The sequence below is a fragment of the Copadichromis virginalis genome, linkage group LG23, assembly GCF_057382275.1.
Source record: "Copadichromis virginalis isolate Kocher_CV1m ecotype Utaka linkage group LG23, C_Virginalis_male_GT1.1, whole genome shotgun sequence".
NCBI classification, from domain to species: domain Eukaryota; kingdom Metazoa; phylum Chordata; class Actinopteri; order Cichliformes; family Cichlidae; genus Copadichromis; species Copadichromis virginalis.
This window is the reverse complement of record NC_140639.1, coordinates 38,032,282-38,051,600: the sequence shown is the minus strand read 5'-3', so window position 1 is coordinate 38,051,600 and position 19,319 is coordinate 38,032,282. Positions and strand designations below refer to the sequence as shown.

Below are 19,319 nucleotides of genomic sequence, written 5' to 3'. Positions count from 1 at the left end.
AATTAGAAGAAATAGAGGCTGTGATGAAGAATATAGCTGGTGATACATGATATTGACTTTCAAGCTCTTTATAACTGTACAGTCCTTGTTTTTGGCTTATATGCTATATTTTCATGTTTGCTTGCACGTATAAATAAATTTAAAAATATATATATTATTGTGGTTTTATTTTGAAACGCTTCCCGGAAGTGCCGTCGTAACTGAGCATTTAACAGTGTTTTGCTAAGATTGGAGAGTCACATCTTGAACTATTTTCTTAGATTTCATTGTGTATCAAGGCGAAAAATAACATTGGAAACAGTTTTGGTTTGGGCCTAGATTCCCCGCGGACATATAGCGACATGCATATTCTAAATTTAAAACTAATATCAGCTAATTGTTAGCTATTTAAAGCCCTTAGCACGAATATCCATCAATAGGCAGCTAACAAGCCTAGCTAAAGAATTAGCTTTTAAGAAAATCTTAAAGCGGTGTTTTTGGACTTTTTGGACGTTTTATATTTGTAAGATAGTTTTTTGCTCATAATTATCGCTGTGATGTTTCTCCCTCCAACAATGCTTTAGCTGTGGTTTTTACCTCTTGGAAAGAAACAAGTTAAGCCTTAAGGTTTTCTGCAGTCTGCTTCTTCAGGTAACAGATAGCATGCTTTTTTTGTCACTTCTTGCGTGCTGCTGTTCATTTGATTGAGCCGAACAAGAAATATTAACCAGTTATAGCAGATGGTATGGGTCACATAAAAAAATAACGAGCCTTAATCGTCCCCTTTTCTTGTTTAGGACTCAAATATGACAGCTCCCCTGCGCAGTTTGGAAATTTCAGAAGCTGAGATTATTACAAACTCTATATATATATATATATACAATTGTGCTCCTTTAACAGTATTGTTTCTTCCAAAGAACACACCTCAGCCATGATGTGGATGTGTGTTACTGTCTTCCTGCTGTGGATGAGGTCGGGACGGTGCACAGACAAGGCCAACACTTCAGACCTGATTGAATACACAGCTGCGGACTTTTATGAGAAATTGCATTCTGGGAAGATGATGTTCATCTATTTTGAGCATCAAGGTAGGCCGCTCACTGCTCATGCTATCTCAGCTGTGCTGCTGTATATTTGTCATAGGTCCCACGCTCCTCATTATCAGGCTTGTGATGTGAAACATGCAAGCGTGCTGAACAAGTGTATTTTGATGAGTTCAACATGCTAATGAAATTAGCAGCCATGCTGACGTGACGTCAGTTTACTGAAATAAGGAGCTGTGCGGCATTTTTGCAGGAGAGCCATCTCTTCTACATGAAGAGATGAAGAAGAGCTTTGCAGAGATTCTAGATGATGCTGGAGGGTTAAAAAGACCAAAATGACTACCAGAACATCAATGTGTTGTTTCTGGCTGTGCATAAATAGTGAGTGACATTCTGTCTGCTAGGGCCCTATTCCAGGAAGCAGGATTAGCTAACATCTCTGGGTTTGCTTTCACCATAAATAAGGGAAACTCTCGCTTTCTGTTCCAGAAAGACGATTAAATTAAATTCTGAGTCAGTTGCCAGGGTAACAGACTCTGTGAACTAGACCTGCTGGCAGGCTTAGTTCACAGAGACAGTTTCTCTCTGACTCCTCCCCTCCTGAACCAGGTGACTGATGCTTTGATTCCATTCCAAGGTAATAAAGTTGCTGTCAAAGCTCATGTTATGTTTTTACAGACACAGAAATACCAGTTTTACGGGAGTTTGCTGTTTTGTGTACTTAACATGAACACTTTCCCAGTTATTGAGTCATAAATATATAAGGACAGAGACAGCGATCACGTTTATTCATAACCAGCTCACAATCAATTCTGTAGAGTCCACAACTCTAACTCTGTGTGTGGGCAGTACTGCAAACATTTACTGTATGTTACACACTGATCAATGATCAATTATTAGTCGTGCTGTAATCGGTCACACTAATGGAAAACTGTCTGTCACAGCTGGATCTTGCAAATGATGTGTACTTTTGAGTGAAGCTGAAATGACTTTAAGGCTCTAAACTGAATCAAATGTATTTAGAGTGACGTTTTCAAAGCAGCTACAGTCTGATTGTAATCCAAACACATTTAATGTTGAAATGTGTTCACAGATTGAGATTCAGTCATTAAATGATGTCAAACAACATTTTTTTTTAAGGTTTAGTTTTTTAAAAGTTCAGTTTAATAAAAAAAATTAAATCTTTAATACATGTGAATGTGTAGCATAAGATGAGTAAGAGAAAATTCATCATACATTAAAACGTGTGGATTCAGATTAATGGAAAGCAGTCCGTGTCTGAAAGGCGTTTCTCTTTGTCGCCTCCTCTGTTTCCAGTCTCTCCGACCATCTCTCTGTTCCTGGTGGAGTTGGAGAAGTCTGTTGAAGCTCTTCAGGATTATGGAGTACTAGTTGGTAAGGTAAGTGTAGACCCCTGTGAGCACTGCGCTTCATCAGTCATTGAAGTTGATGTTGAATCACTTTTTTGTCGTTGCTTTTTAGGTGAACTGTAACAAAGAGCTGGTTTACACGTACTGCGCAGAGGAACAGCTGCTGCACACTGCTTTTTTGTTCAGGTGAGTTGTAAAGTCTCAGTATGTGTTCATTCTAAAATGACCAGAACATGGAGGGGCAGCCAATCAGAAGAAAGATGTTTTAAAGGATGGGCAAAGTGAACTAAAATAGCTTGTTTCTGAGCGTGGGTGAAGTGGGACCTACAGCAGCCAAAGCACAATAAGTGACGGTTATTTTAAAGTGTGAATCATGCTAAGCTACAGTAACAGAATGGAAGAATAACAATTCAAGTCTGTAAATAAGGATAATAAATCTGCTGATTGTCTCTTTCTCTGTGATTTCCAACTTAATTCACTGGCATTTGTTCACACTGGGAAGTGATGTTCACATTTAATGTAAAAATTGGTGTAATTTAGCTCTGTGTTTGAATTTGATCTCTGACTCATCAAGAAAGAAAAGACGTAGCTTCCCTTCAACCCGATTCCTGACTCCATGAGCAATGTTGGCCGTGTTAAACAGGCAAAGTTATTCCACCAAACTATATCTAACTGGTCTCTCCCCCACTTCAGTTTCTCTTGCTCCTCAGTATGAAAATATCTGCTGCCACCTGTTGGCATCCACCCTAAATGCTCTGCATCAGAGTCCAGAGGAAGTTCTAACTACATGTTGGAAGGGCTACTGCTCATATTAATGAAAACTTTACTCTCATTGTATTTCTAACAGTCAACACAAAAGGTATTATCCCGGCTATCATCACTGAGATACACTATTACCTACTCCCCTAATATATAGTAATGAAGTGGACAAAGTATTATGGAAACTGAAATGTAATGCAGTAAACTTCTTAACAGCTTCCCTTTAAAACTAGAATTTGTAACTGTAAAAAAACATTCAGTGTCCATAAAGTTTCATCAATGACTTTCAACAGCAGTGAGAATAAAAACTGAACATTATAACCTTCATGAGGGTTTTTGTGTCTGCATGGTTGCAATCTCGTTGAATCTGCCCTTGTCTTTCTGTTGCTAGAGGCGGTAAGGAGTTCTTGAGTTTTGATTTGGACACTATCTTTGACGTCAACTCGATAGTCTCCGAAGTCTTGTTGTAAGTAAGGCTTATGCTCTGTGTTGTAGAGACCTTTGTGAAACTTTAACTTTTGAACCCTTTAGGATCACATACATTCAGATGATCCACTGAGATTGAACCAGAACCAAAGTCACTCATTATTTTTTGTCTTTTGGTGAGCTTTGTTGGGGGGAAAAATGAAAGGAGGGAGCCAAACGTGTACTTCTGGCATTTAACTGAAGACGGCTTTTCTCTTCCAGCGCCATTCTACGTGATGAGATAAAGTATGTCCACACAGACGCTGACCTCCTTGCAATGGAAAAGGCAGCCAGAGGGAAGAAAGACATTGTGCTTGGTTATGTTTGCAGTCTGGGAACACAAGGTATGGGAAGAAGGACAGGAAGGATAGTAATTAATGTAAGGCTGGGCAGTTAATTCAAAAGGAATCAAAACGGACAATCACAATCTTGCCCGTGTCTGTTATTTTTGTTTCTTTGTTTTTCATTTCTGTTAATACTTATATAAACTATAAAACATACCGTTTGTGTTGTCACATGACTCAGAGCGTAATTCGAACACTGAGCCGACTGTAAAACTCCAGCAGATGGTGATTTTACATTGCCCACAGGTGCGAGTGTTGTCCGTCTCTCTGTGTTAGCCCTGCGACAGGTCACCAGCCTGTGTATGTGTATGCATAATCATTCATCGATCAAAATTCAAAATCATGATGTTAATTTGAGGTCATATCACCAAGTCCTAAATTAAAGATGGTAAACTTTTTAGTAGCTACTCATAGGTTTGATCGTACTTTGTAAGACACACATTGTCCCAGTGATTGATTAAATGTATCATCTTTGTTTGTTTTTTCTTAAGAGCACAGATCGATTATGGAGACGGCCTATGTGTATGGATCCAAATATCAGTTTATTCTCATAACAGGAGGACCCGTGTTGAAGCACCTAGGGTATGTTCTTTTTGGCCTTTCTTTGTGTACAGAGCAGGAGTCAATGACAACACTTGTACCTGGGAAGTATTCACAGCGCTTCACTTGTTCAGCATCTTGTCACGATACAGCCTTCTTTCAAGTTAGATTAAATTCAGTTTTCAACTAAAACATTCTACACACAATACCCCATAATGACAAAGTGACATTAGTTCCCTTGAATTTCTTGTAAATGTATTTAAAAAAAAACCCACACAAATATAACATGTACATAAGTATTTTTACAACTTGATTGGAGTCCACCTGTAGTAAATTCATTTGGATGTCATTTAGAAGACACACCAGGCTATGTCCACACTAATGCGCTTTGAAAACGCATCTTTAATTCTCACTGGCTTTTGCAACTTTGTACTTTTGTGTTACTCACAGCAACAACTCCACCTCATTGTTAGTCCATTTAAAAAACTCAGTGCTTTTCCTCAACATTTTACTGCGACGTTTCAAAGAGCTGGAAAGTAAATAAACGGCAGACAAAAATGAGGCAGGTCGAATCGTCTTGCTTTTCCCGCATGCACAGGACTGGAACATAAGCGTTTTCGGACGTTTCAATGTGGACGCAGAACTCTGTGAAAACGACTGAAAACACTAGTGTGGACGTGGAGCGTTTTTCAGACGAAAACAGTTTTCAAATCTATCCGGGCTAGTGTGGACGTAGCCTTAGTCAGGGACGTAACAAAGAACACAATAGTTGCTCTGACAGAGCTCCAGGAGAACCTTCCAGAAGGACAACCACTTATGCAGCACTTCAGTAATCAGGCCCGTGTGGTAAAGTGGCAAGATGTAAGCCACTGCTCAGTAAGAGACACATGACAGCCTACGTGTAGTTTGCCAAAAGGCACCTGAAACAAAATTCTCTGGTCTGATGAAACAAGGACTAACTTTGGTTTGGCCTGAATACTGTGGGCCGTGTCTGAAGGAAACCAGGCATCACTCATCACCAGGCCAATACCATCCCTACGGTGAAGCATGGTGGTGGCAGTATCATGCTGTGGGAATGGTTTTTTGGAGCACAAACTGGGGGACCAGCTATGTACAGAGACATCCTTAATGATAACCTGCTGAGTTATCATCCAACAGGACAACAACCTAAACACACAGCCAAGATAACAAAGAAGTGGCTTCAGGACCTCTCTGTGAATACCTTTGAGGGGCCGGCCAGAGCTCAGACTTAACCCGATTAACCCGATGGCTGTGCACCAATGCTCCCCATCCTGCCTGAGAGGAGAAACTCCCCCCAAAAAGTGTTTCTTGTTGCATCATACTCAAAAATACTTGAGGCTGTAATTTTGCCAAAGGTGCTTCAGCAAAGTATTGAGCAAAGGCTGTGAAAAATTGTGTACATTTAGTTTTGCTTTTAATTTTTAATGCATTTGCGAAAATATAAATCAAATGTTTTTCACCTTGTCATTATCGGGTATTGTGAGTAGAATTTTTCAGGTGATAAATGAATTGAATCCAGCTGGGGATAAGGCTGTAACATGACAAAATGTGGAACAAGTGAAGCGCTTTGAATATTACGTAACACAACATAGAAAAGAAGAAGCTGAGATTGAGGCTCTTTGCAAAGTGTCCTACAGCTGTGCAGCAAATGTAGTTCCAGCTACAGCAGCTCGTGTGATATTTACTGAAAGTTTAAGATGACAGCTGATGTCTCTGCTGTGGCCTTGTGACCTCAGAGATACATGCTCAAAACCTTAAACTCACATGGCGTGAAAACCAAAGGGACTGTCATTCGAAACAGGCTTTTAACATACCCAGGATAATTTTTGCTTTTCTGGTCTGACTCCAAATACTTGGGAGAAAATATGAAAAGTCTGACATCCTGCTGGAAATGCATAGACAAACACACAAGTGTGGATACAAAGAAAAGGATTCATGTAATTTCTCATGTTATAAACTAAAGACCCGACAGTATGAATGTGTTTGATGTTAGTCTGTGTTTTCAGGAAGTTGTCTCTGTGTGTCTTTCAGTGTAAACGAATCGTCTCCTTCGTCTCGAGTGTGGTTCCTCCACTGCAGAGTTCACAGTGGGTTCATGACCCCAATGACCTCTGAGCGCTGCCCTTTGACCCGCATGAGGAAACCCCTATCCACCTTAAGCCTCCACTCCTTCCTGCAGCTCATGGAGGCTCCACTAGTTGTAAGCTGGTACAGGATTACTTTGTAAATTAATGCAAAATTTATCAGGTTATTTGGCGTATAAAATGTCATCGAGCTGTTGGCGTCGTGCGAACAGAGTGAAGTTCATGGTTCAGTTTTCTTTGCGTTAGCTGACTTGACAAAACCCCAGTCAGAGATAAGGGTTGTTATCAGTGTTCTTTCTGCTTTAGGCTCAGTGTCTGTGCTCATTTGGTGATACAGATCTATGCAAATAAGACAAGACAGCGGTGCTGCAGTTGGTTGTTAATCTTCTCAATTTCTGATCTTCACAAACATGCCAAAAAAACAGAATACTGTCTTGAGTTGTTTAAGTGTTTTATTTCTCAGTGCCCTGTCATTCCTGCTGTTTGTTACTAATGTGACAGCTGCACATCAGCGCTCTGACACCTCAGATACATTAAAATATTTAGTCAGTGTGTTCAATCTCCCACAAGCTCATAGAGGAAAAGTTGAGAACGCTTTATTTGTTGCCAGGTCAAAGTGAAATTTATTTTAATAAACGAAGATTATTGGCAAGAAGTGGCCAACAGATGTAACTGATCACTTTTCTAATCTGATCTCTGTTAGGTGCAATTCCAGCTGCTGTAACTCTTTGGCTGGGCTTCAATCAGTGGCATTAGTAAGGTACGGCTTAACAACTTTCATGTATAAAGTGTATTTCTTCAGCAATGAGTCTTTATAGCTCTAAAGCAGGGATGTCCCCGCCGTAGTACATTTTCCAGTTGACCGGATTGGACACTTAGGCAGGTCATTTCTAGCCCCCGGGCCTCACAGTAGGCATCCCTGCTCTAAAATATATTTTAAGTGAAAGATTCGGTGAGAAGCTGGGCTTCAGCATAAGTTACCACAGTGATTTAGCAAGGGTAAAATAGACCAACCTTCATGACACTGACAACTAAACTAAACTAACCTGTTAAACTCAGCGGTCCAAAACAAAAGAGCAAGATCAAAAAGAAATTCAGGAGTTCAGTCATTAAGAAGCAACAAGAGTGTATGAAATGATGCAAGAGACAAAACTACTGATGTGTCTCTAAGTGGAGATGTTGCTGATGGGGCTAGCGAACATAAGAAAAAGGAGAACACAGCCTCCTGTTCTCTTTGTGTATAGTAGTCACATATCGTGACGTTTCTTTCAGTTACCTGTAGGCTGACGTTTCTGAGGTGCGAATAAAAGTTGGACTTACTCGATGCTTCCTGTAAAAGCAGCTTTAATAACAATATAAGACTCACTACGCAAGCTTCTTCACAGTTCACAAGTCAAGTCAATTTAGTTTTATAGTGTCAAATCATAACAAATGCTTTATATTGTAAGCTAAAGATCCTCCAGTAATACTGAGAAAACCCAACGATCAGATCACCACCTATGAGCAAGCACTTGGCGTCAGCGGGAAGAAAAAACACCCTTTTAACAGGAACACAGCATATTAGATCATGTGGTTATTGTGCTGTCATTGCAGCTGTGTTTTGTAAGTAGACCTTTAGAAAAAAGCAACGTACAACTTACCAAATTTACAAAAAAAGTAACCATGAGCATGTTGTGCACAAAGAGCCACCCTACCACCAGGAGTAGAATCTCTTAACACTTTGTGTCTCTTCCTTACCAGACCGAGGTGTACGACGACCCCTCCTCAGTCCAGCCCCCCCAGTTCCCCTACCAGCAGACTCCCCAGGTCTTCCTCTTCTCTCATCCCGCAACCGAGCACCTGGACCTCGATACGGCCACCACGCTGGCCTGGAGGCTGCGAGGCCTCGCCCTGCTGCTGCTTGTACACAGGTGTGCAACAGCTCCAGCTACGTGTACGAGCATGGATATGAAGACATTAAGATAATTTCTTTTATGGGTTTGTGTGTTTCCAGGCAGAGCCCTGCAGTGAAAACCCTTGATGAGTACAATGCTGCTTACAGGCTGCCTGAGAAGGTGTGACTCTAACATGGCACGAGATAATACACAGAATGAGAGTACCTGTTATTCTTACCCACGTTTTTGTTTGTGTGTGTGCACCTCCAGAGTTTAGAAGTAAAGTATTTGACCTTAAACAGCCTCGATGAGGTGTTGGTGCTGTTCGCAGATCAAGAAAAAGATGAAGAGGAGGAGGAGGAGGATGAAGAAGACAATGAAGGTGTGGATGACGATGAGGAAGATTCACATTTTGGCAAAGGGACTCAAGAGTGAAAGAAGCGTGAAGAAAAGGAAGAATGAGAACAGGAGATTAACTTTTTTGTGTCTGCATCTGTCTCCAGGCAAGCTGGACGATGAAATCGCAGCAGCAGTTTTTGAAAACAGAGGCACCTTATCGGACATGGATTCAGTTACCCAACTGACGTCTGACAACTTTCACAGTGCAGTAGCACAGAGTGGCCTCACAGTGGTGCTCTTCTACCTCAAATGTAAGACAGAGTCGCTGCTTTAGAGGCGTCTTGGCACTTTAGGCAGTTAATACAACAAATTCAGTATTTACCAGGAAAGAGAAACTACATGTATAGAATCATCAGAAAAATCTGATATAAAACTCTAACAATGTTGCTCATTTACCGTACTTCTAACAGTCTTTATGAAGCCTTTTTCCTCCCCATGGAAGTTATACTTCTACCACCATATTTACTGTTTTGGAATTCATCTCTTTCATATAATGTCTCTTATATGAACCAGGCATACTTTATGTTTAAAAAAAAAAAAAGTTTTCCTCTTGAACATGAAATGCAAGTAAATTGCAGTTTCTGTTTTCTCCCACCAGGGGATGCTGTTTCAATGGCTTTTCTCAGCTCTTTCATTGAAGTTGCAGAGAGACTTGCAGGTAAACAAGCAGTTTTTTTGGGGGGGGGGGGCTATGTTTCCACTGTTTATTTTAGCAGACGTCAAAACAGAGATCTGTATTTGAACAGAAGTGTGTTTGGATGGCAGTACCACGTCAGTTATGACTCCTATTATTGTGCTTTACAGTTTGTCTAAATTTACAAAAGATGAAACCCCCTTGTGAACCAACATACAGTCGTCTAAATCCATGTACTGAATGAATTGCCCTTTTGCCTTAACCACAAAGGATTGTTATCTAGGCAGATGTAATATTCAGGCCTCATTTGCACATTTCAAAACTTGATTAATAGCAACAATGGATAGAAAATTCACTCATCAACACATGATTTGCTCTCACTGACCTTAAGACTCAGAGGTCAACGAAGTTCAGATGAGTGTGGTCGACTGCAGCGAATGGACCGACCTCTGCGCCGCTCAGCCAGGCAGTGCTGTCCCCTTCCAGCCAATCACTGCCTTTCCCAGTGTCTTGCTTCTTCACCCCCAGCATCCGGCCCAGCACTTCAGAGGAATGCTGGGTAGTGAGTCACTACATCGCTTCATCATGATGTGAGAAAACATGAATATAACTTTGAAGTCATATATAAGCCTTTAACCTCAGTCGGGTCCAAATCAAGGACTGATGAAATAGCAGTTAGTGTACTTGTACAATCCTTTCCCTTTAACCTGAAATAGAAATGGAGGTGTGTTTAGTCTTGTAGCGCTGTCTTTTTAATGTCAGTCTACTTACATGTACACGTGTGTTTGTGTGGACTTGATTTTTTTAACCAGAAGCCATGTAGCTTCTCCTGTTCGTCTGTCCACTCTAGAGGAAGCGCAATCATTCCTTCTGGAAGTGCCTCATCCTGAGCTAGCAGGGTACCAGCTTGACAGAGTTGTGGGATTGTTTGAGGCCCAGACACAAACAGGTAAGATGTTGTTATTGTGCATTGTTGTTGCAAGGGAAGCCTCAGTGCAAATGCTAAACTTCTATTAGTTATGGTTATACTACTAAGGAAGATCTCCCAGTAGCTGCAATCAAAACAAGAACTTTTAAGGGAGTGGGGGAGAAATACTTGGAGGTGTTTTGTAGCTGTTAATTAACACTTTTGTCTGTACTCATTCACATTCAAAGCTATCTCAATGTTAGCATTGTGTTTACAGTAACAGAGTAGGTGTAATCAGCTAATACTTACTCTGGCTAATATATAAAAGATACATTTAGCTACTGTGACCTCTGTTGGTTTGTGAACTCCTGTTTTAAAGTGATGAGATGAGTGTTTTTACTGTTGCTATCTTGGTGTTTGGAAAGTGGGGGTGATAAATAAGGGGCAGATCACTACACATGATCACTATATGAATGGGAGTGGTAAACAATCGAGTGGGAAAGTAGCTGTCTGTCTGCTTTGTCACAATAAATTCAATTTCATTTATATAGCACCAAATCACAACATCAGTCATCTCAAAGTGCTTTATATTGTAAGGTAGACCCTACAATAATAGAAGGAAGTCGCCCAGGATTTTCACATTGATATCACTGAGGCTGCTTGCTTGGTGCATCCACTGCGACAGTTGAGCGATCGGTCAAAATAAATTGCAGTGTGAGTGTTCATGGTAATGTGGAAATATATCACCTGATCTAACAATGCAGCTCGTTGTTGTGCTTTCATTCAGTTCTGGACAACACAAACGAATGAGTTCAGATTCTGCTCATTGTTGATTTTAGTCTTTTCCTCTTTGTTATTTTAAATAGACGGTGTGTTTCCAGTATCTTGTATTACTTACTCTTTCTTTCCAAATTTTTCTTTATTGCCATGTTTAGCAGCGTTTACCGAAGCAGCAAAGTCCCTGAGAGGAGACGCACTGACTGGACTGCTGACAGATGAACTGGCAGAGAAATGGTACGAGCTCTACCATTTCAAGGTTGAGGCAATTTGGCAAACTGCTTCTTCGAGTTTAAAGTCCTAAATTACTGGAAGTTTTGAAAAACACACTGTAGCTGAAGTTTGAAAAGCACAAAATATAGTTCCATGAGTTGTCTGTTTTTCCTAACTTTGAAATGTAGGATTTCCAATTGCTTTTAAAGGCTTTAGGAGATGGACAGTTAAGCAGTTTGTTTTTGAGGGGTGGAAATCCTACATGTACCTACTATAATCCAACCTGGCTTTGGAAAGACGCTTTAATCAGTGTTGTAGTTACATTTTGTAAAGGTTTAGACATACCTGTCATTAAAAACTTAGCTGTGATTCTAATGTTTAATATTTAAACTTTAACCATTTAAAATATTGTTTATTAGTTTTACTTATATTGTGCGTGTGCGTGCGTGCGTGCGTGCATGGTGACTATGCAGGGCTGCAGACCACACTGTAGACCTTCCCGCAGTGTTAGTGTTTCCATCTTGGAGGACACACACTCATCCTTTCACACTGCCTGCCTCCTCGTCTGCTGAAGAGCTGCTCACACACATTAACACTGCGCTGCTCCACCCAATGGTAAACCATAGTGTGTGTGTGTGTGTGTGTGTGTGTGTGTGTGTGTGTGTGTGTACACTTGTCTTTATCATTTTTTGCAAAATTAGTCACAAATTCAAGTTGGATGACTTGTTTCAATGCAATCATCCAGTCAGGAATAGTGAGTGAATAACTAAGTCCAGCTTGATTTTAATCACTATAATCCGTCCGTCTTCTTCCTCTTATCTGGGGCCGGGTCGTGGGGGCAGCAACTTAAGCAGAGAAGCCCAGACCTCCCTCTCCATGGCCACCTCTTCCAGCTTCCGAGAGATATAAACTCTCCAGTGTGTCCTGGGTCTGCCCCAGGGCCTTGTCCCAATGGGAGATGCCCAAAACACCTCACCCAGGAAGCGCTCATGTTGCTCATGGAGGAGCAGCAGCTCTACTCTGGGGCCCTTCTGGGTGGCTGAACTTCTCACCCTATTTCTAAGGGAGAAGCCAGCCACCCTTCGGAGGAAGCTCATTTCCACTGCTTCTATCCGCGATCTCGTTCTTTCGATCACTACCCACAGCTCGTGACCATAGGTGAGGGTAGGGACATCGATCGGCCAGTAAAGTGAGAGCTTTGCTTTTACACTCAGCTCTCTCTTCACCACGACGGACCAGTACAGTGTGTCCGCTTCACTGCAGCCGCACCAATCTGTCTGTCGATCTCCCGCTCCCTTCTCCCGTCACTCTTGAACAAGTACCCGAGATGCTTAAACTCCTCCACTTGGGGCAGGAACTTGTCCCTGACCCAGAGTGAGCACTCCACCCTTTTCTTGGCCTTTGAGGACCTCCTTAATCCCACTTGAAAATACATTACAATACAATATACAATTCTTGGATGTTTATAAAAGCCACTATGGCGTGTTCATAGTATCATAGTCTCAGGTAATGGGCTTCACATGTGGTTTAGTTACGGCTTTCCAAATACAGAGGTCATGCCAGGTCAGAGTAATGCTTCGGTAATCCTTGATGGATGATAAGATGGGTTAAGGGTCTGATTCCTGCTGTGGAAATGCTTCCATGGAGCTTGGGATCAAAAGTCCAGTCAATGACACATTCTCCCCTCTGGCTGTGCTGATGACCTCACACCAATCAATCACAGAATATGACTTGATACAATGAGTTAAATGGAGACATTAACACTTGCTTCTGTGTTATTTATGATGGTGAGAGAGTGACCTGGACTGAAATGTGTCATATATAATTCAAGGAGAATTGCACCCTCAGAAAAATCCCTGCTAGTGTTAAAAGCTGCTGACGGGACTGATGAGGCGCTTTGTTTTATATCTCTTTGTTTCCTTTTAACTGTACAGAATTCGGAGAGTATTTAAACAGAAACGTGACAGTAATTTGTGTCAGTTATAGTAGATTGCACAGGTCAGCATTAAATCAGATTTGTGCATTGTCAGCAGATGACTCGCAGTACCGTCCACTCTCATGGATACGTTTATTTTGCAGTCGCAGCCTTGTACTCGTGCTCTGCTTAGTAAATCTTTATCACTTAATATTGGCTCAGCCATCTCACTATTTAATTGACAGACCCTCTTAAAATTCCACCTGCAGTTTTCTTCACAGGAAGTAAACAGCTGCTTCTAACATGCTTGGTGCTGACCTTTGTAAGCAGGTTTTCTGCAGGATGTTGCAGGTGCAGCAAAAACCAGTGATGTGTAAACTTTGGATAATTAGCCGAAACTCAAGATTTGTGCTGATTGTGTCAAAGTCAAACCTTCTCTTTTTCATTTGGGATGTTGTTCATTTCACTGGCCTGTGTTTTATCTGGTTTGTAGTGTGATGACTGAGTTTGTGAAAATGCAGATATTTGAAGTCTTTGTGTTATTTGGCACTTCTTCGTCCTCTTTTCATGATTTCTATCCCCAGCCTGAGCTGACTGTAGAAAATCTGCCATCCTTCCTCTTGCTGGGCAAAGCCCTACTCCTTCTGTTTGTGGGAGAGGAGGAGGACAAGATTGGGCGAAGGCAGAACCAGGCGCTGGTGAAGGAGATGAGAACATTAGTAGAGTCGGAAGGGGAAACGATGGAGCGATATTTGGCCTGCTGGATCCATCTGTACGTTTCTGTTTCTGCTTATTTGCTGCTCTATTTTTCCATCGTGTACACAATCCAAAATCCCCACTTTTTTATTTATACTTTTTTTTAAAATATATTTTGTTTTAGTGGACGCACTCCAGCTGGTATGTCCGTCCTGGGGTCATACGTAGGCTCTATGCCCCCTCTTCCTGCACTAGTCCTCACACACTTGCCCTCTGGAGACCAAATATACCAGTACCCACCCAACACCCCCATAGTGGCTTCCTCAGTCCTTCACTGGCTGCAAAGGGTCGAGGATGGTACTGAGTCACCAACAGGTAAGGAGGAGAGAAGAGAAAGCTTAAAGCTGAGTTTACAATCCCATAAATTCCAAGACAGCTATGCTATACAGCTATAATTCTGCCTTATTACAGACAGTTAATGAACCGGTCACTCTTAAAAGCAGAATTGAGAGTAGAAATGTGCAAGATTACCTTAAAGATTGAAATCTTTAAGGTAATGTTCAGGTCACCTTAGTCTGGATGGAATTTCCAGTCAATAAAAAATCAATAATAAACAATTCAACTATGCCTCAGATTTACCTTTAGCAGTTTGTAGATTCTAGTCACCTGGAATTTATTTGAGTTACAAGCACATTTTGAAAATCTCGCACAAAGTCATCAAATGAGACTGGATGCAACGACAAAAGCAGACATTGTGTGTGATTGTTGACTGACCTTTGTGATCAAGAGGCTGTCCTTCTGTCTATTTACATTTGCCTTTCTACATACAACAGTTAGTCTGAGAAATTACTTGTACTGGTGATATTTCTAAATGGAAATAATACCTGTGGTCAGCACATTCCCACCATAAAGACTGACTACACATTCAGCAGTCTTCTCTATCAGTGAGAGAACTGTTAATATAACTGTTGAACGTAGTTCAGATATGAAACCCGAACTATCTGGAGTCCTCTTTTAGCTCTGGAGTGTATAAAGGCAAGAGCCGAGATAAGATGCTGGTCTCCATCACTGAAATGCACAACGTTTAATTGATTCTCTGCACACAAACTGCAGACTAACAACCTTTTTACTAATGCAGCAGGACTTAAGGTTCTGTTTTTGACTTGCTGTAATCTTGTTTTAACCAAAACTCTTCTGCTGGATTGCAATGTATTCATTTTTACTATTCATCGATTTGGAAATGCTGTTAAACCTGTATTATGTTTGCAGACTCGCATTTAGTTTACAGGTAGCGATGGTTGTCATATATGAGTGAGTCCTAAAATTATTATTTGAAGTCATTTTATAAAAGTGAAAAAAGTTGTTGTGACGATTATAAATTGAACTTCAGGAACAAAAATGGTCTATATATAAAAATTTTTTTATTTAATTTATTTATAGAAATAAATAGAAGCAAAACTAAACACACTGAACATGGAACGCAAGACTATCAAAATAAACCAGGAAACACTAAGACACAGACTAACTCATAGCATGACACGGGAACTGAGAGGAAAGGACACACAAGGAAACAAGATGGATTAGGGAGATAACGGAGGAGATAACGAGGGGGACGCAGGAACAGATAATGGAGACGAGACACAGAGAGTGAGAGGAGAGACATGACGGTCTGGGGAAACATGGGATAAAAATGACAGGCAGGGGAGGGATGAAATGAGATATAAGGAGGAGAACATGGGAAGAGAAAAGGGAAAGAAGACACAAGGACACACACATAAACAGAGACACACAGAGAGGGACACAGAGGACAAAGACACAAGGGAAACCTAATAACCAAGGAGCTAAAACAGGACAACCTGGGCTATATAGAATAAACTCAAGAAGACTGGAGAAGTTAAGCCCGACTGATATATCGGCCAATATTAGCTATTTGCTGATATATTGTTATTGGCATTTAAAATGACTGATGAGTAAAGAAGACACAAACGAAATTGATGTTACAGCACTCTGACACCAGGTATCAACATTCCTGTGAAAATTCCTGTGTTTTACTTTCTAATCTTAAGACAAATATGCTTTTAACAATATGATTCATTTTAATTCTGTATGAAACTTCACATTATAATAAAATATTTTTGTTCTGTAGGTTTGCTGGATGAGGATAGCTGGCCACCTGCTTTTGAGTTCTATGACTTCTTGAAAATTATGGACATGCAGGAACCTGACTCTGCCCAGCAGCAAACTCCTAAGGAGGAGGAGGAAGAGGTTAATGTGAAAGAACATGTAGTGGTAGAGGACATGACAGGTGACAATCGTCACGCTCACTCTGAACTCTGAACATCAGATGGAAAGAACACTGCTGATCTGATTTGTCTGTTTCTTTGTTTAAGTTTTCTTTTCTATTAATAATATACAGCTTAAATGTTGGGTTACTGAGTATTTAATGAGAGATTATTATAATAATGTAATAATAGTAATAATAATATTTTTGCCATTGTGTTTTAATGTGACATGCTGGCTATTAAACCTTTCAGTTGTTCCTGGATGTTATTTTTGGATTTTTTTTTATTGAGACTGTTTCATTGTCTGATTTCTTACTGCTGTGATTTTGTGACTCTTTTAACTTTGTAGATGCATCTGATTGGCTGTTTTTGTTTGGTTTTGTTTTTAAAGCTGCTCATGTGCCAGTTAACTGAACTAATTATGTGTCAGTCAGTAAACTGTCCCTTAATTTCGTTGTAACTCATAAACCTTTGGAAAACAAAAAGTGTGTTTAACTATTTTTATGAACGCATTCATAAAAATGTGTTCATTCCATTCATTAACTCAAAAACCAGTCTTATGTGTTATCATCGTGTCATATCGTCTACTTGGTGAAACAAATATCTGTACCTTCGACAACATACGTTTTCAAAACAGACTCGTTACATTAGGTTCAGCAGTTTCATTTGTAGTGTTTATACTGAGGAGTTAAAGTGGGCTGGAAGGAGTGCAGGTGTCAGAATCTAGCTCGAGGAGGAAGCATGAAGACAGTGATGTTTATTTAGTTGCAGCTAATTTCAAATTCAGCGTTTCTATCAGCTCAACAAACACCAGCAAACACACAAACTCTGTGTGCTGTTTGTCACACTGTTTCTACTAGCTAAAGCTTCAGCTGCTGTATTTCCCAGGGACAGAACAGAGTGTGAGAACTTCACTCAGAGATGTAAGAAAAGACAGGACAGGAACAAGAGAGGTTAGATTTAAAGGATTACTCAGTGATGCCTGATAAACGGCAGATTTAAAGCTTACATATTTGCTAGGTATTTAATGGTTTCAGCTTAGTTTATTTTATCTAAAACTTAAGTGCACGGTCCCTGAGATTGACTCATACAGATCCCAGAGCACTCCAATGAAGTAATCAGTGAAGCTGATTACAGCTTAACAACCAGTACTGGGCAAGTTACCTTGAAAAAGTAATTAATTATATTTACTAGTTACTTCTTCAAAAAAGTAACTAAGTTAGTAACTGAGTTACAAGATTCTAAAAGTAATTAATTACTTGAAAAACAACTATTGCCTTACTTTAAAAAAATGTTTAACCCTCTGGTTATGTTATGTACAGTTATGTTTTTATTTTGACACACTGTATTGATCTAAAATCAGACAAAAAACATTAGATCCGATTAGAAAATGTTATATTTTTTACTGTTTCAACCACAAACATGTTTAATGAATCATATTTCATAACTTTAAATGCAAATATAAATGGTCAATTTTAAAATTAAATGCACAAGTTTTGCAAACCACAAAGTTTTTTGCAGCCATTTACCTTTCACCCCTTTTTCAATAAGATGCCACACAAATTATTTGTGCCACTCCAAAAATTTCTGTCCAGTATGTATGGGGACTCTCCACCATTTGACCTTAGAACTGAAGAAGCTTCTCGGATGAGAGGTGAAACGTCTTCAAGCAACTCAAAGAAGTCCAGACGTTTTTCTTTGCAAGCTCCTTTGACTACGATGACCTGGATGACTGAGAACCTTCACAGACAGATGTATGATAAGATGGGTTAAGGGTCTGATTAGTGCTGTGGAAATGCTTCCATGGAAATTGGGATTAAAAGTCCAATCAATGACACATTCTCCCTTCTAACTCAAGTTAAACGAAAACATTAACACTTGCGTTATTTATGTGTTATTTATGGTGGTGAGAGAGTGACCTGGACTGAAATGTGTCATATATAATTCAAGGAGAATTGCACCCTCAGAAAAATCCCTGCTAGTGTTAAAAGCTGCTGACGGGACTGATGAGGCGCTTTGTTTTATATCTCTTTGTTTCCTTTTTACTGGAATTTGGAGAGTATTTAAACAGAAACGTGACAGTACAAATATCCAATGCATATCGTGCAAATGATAGAGAAAACAAATTTGTGATGGTTTCCAGTGTTCTGTGGTTTTAGATTTTTTTCTATGTTTTTCCTATTGTCACAGAATGCAATCCAGGAAAATGCTTGTTCAAAAGTGAGTTAATTCTTTCATTTCCTTTGAGTTTTTTTTTTCCATCCTTGCATATGGATCCAGTTCCACATATTTGTATGAGTGATCGTATGCTTGTTCAACTTTGGCATGATAAACAAATGAACACAGCCGAATTGTTAGTTGAAAAGATAATATTGGTATTGGCCAAGATATTTAAAATCAGTACAATTTGGATTTGTTGTTATTTTATTCAGCCTTCAGTTTCACAGTTCACAAATGTACTAGAAAGACATCAGACTGATTCTTAGCACTTTTCTACTCTCCCGGAGCGCTCAAAGTGCTTTGTACAACATGCCACATTCACCCATTGACACAAGCACTTTCTTCTATGCACGGTGCTTCCTAGCTAACATTCACACTCCTTTGGGAAGGTTACTGAGTTAGTAAGACAGCTATGCTAAGGATACTTGGGATGCAGACTGGGGGAGCCAGGCATCTACTAACCTTCGGCTCAGTAGATGACCTACTCTACCTCCTGAGCTACAGCCGCCCATTCAACAAGTACAAAAAAGAAATTAAAGATCAATCAGTGAGAGAAAAAAGTTATTTAGATTTGACCTTCTTTGGCCTTCAGCATTGCCTTAATTCTTCATGGCATCGATTCAACAGATTCAACATCAGATTTTGGTCCATACTGACACAAAAGCATCACGTAGTTAATGATTTGTTGGCTACACATCTATGATGCAAATCTCTTGTTCCATCACATCCCAAAGACGCTCTATTTGATTATGATCTGGTGATTGTGGAGGTCATTTGAGCACATTAACCTGCTGGAG

General features: G+C 40.1%; 1 protein-coding gene across 2 annotated transcripts; it reads left to right on the top strand.

Moving 5' to 3' along the window:
* Positions 1-196: 196 nt before the first annotated feature.
* txndc16 (thioredoxin domain containing 16) lies at positions 197-16,787 on the top strand. Of its 2 annotated transcripts, none has more exons than XM_085448552.1 (20): positions 197-630; positions 897-1,067; positions 2,340-2,422; positions 2,505-2,578; positions 3,543-3,617; positions 3,839-3,960; positions 4,452-4,542; positions 6,553-6,721; positions 8,346-8,515; positions 8,599-8,659; positions 8,750-8,861; positions 8,983-9,129; positions 9,477-9,536; positions 9,904-10,102; positions 10,325-10,461; positions 11,355-11,433; positions 11,883-12,024; positions 13,909-14,096; positions 14,205-14,395; positions 16,167-16,787. In XM_085448552.1, the coding sequence occupies exons 2-20, from the start codon at positions 911-913 to the stop codon at positions 16,355-16,357; spliced, it is 2,448 nt and encodes an 815-aa protein (XP_085304678.1). In that variant the 5' UTR covers positions 197-630; positions 897-910; the 3' UTR covers positions 16,358-16,787. The 2 variants fall into 2 exon arrangements, with proteins under 2 accessions (XP_085304678.1, XP_085304677.1); XM_085448551.1 differs by having other exon boundaries at positions 8,750-8,894.
* The last annotated feature ends 2,532 nt before the right edge of the window (positions 16,788-19,319 follow it).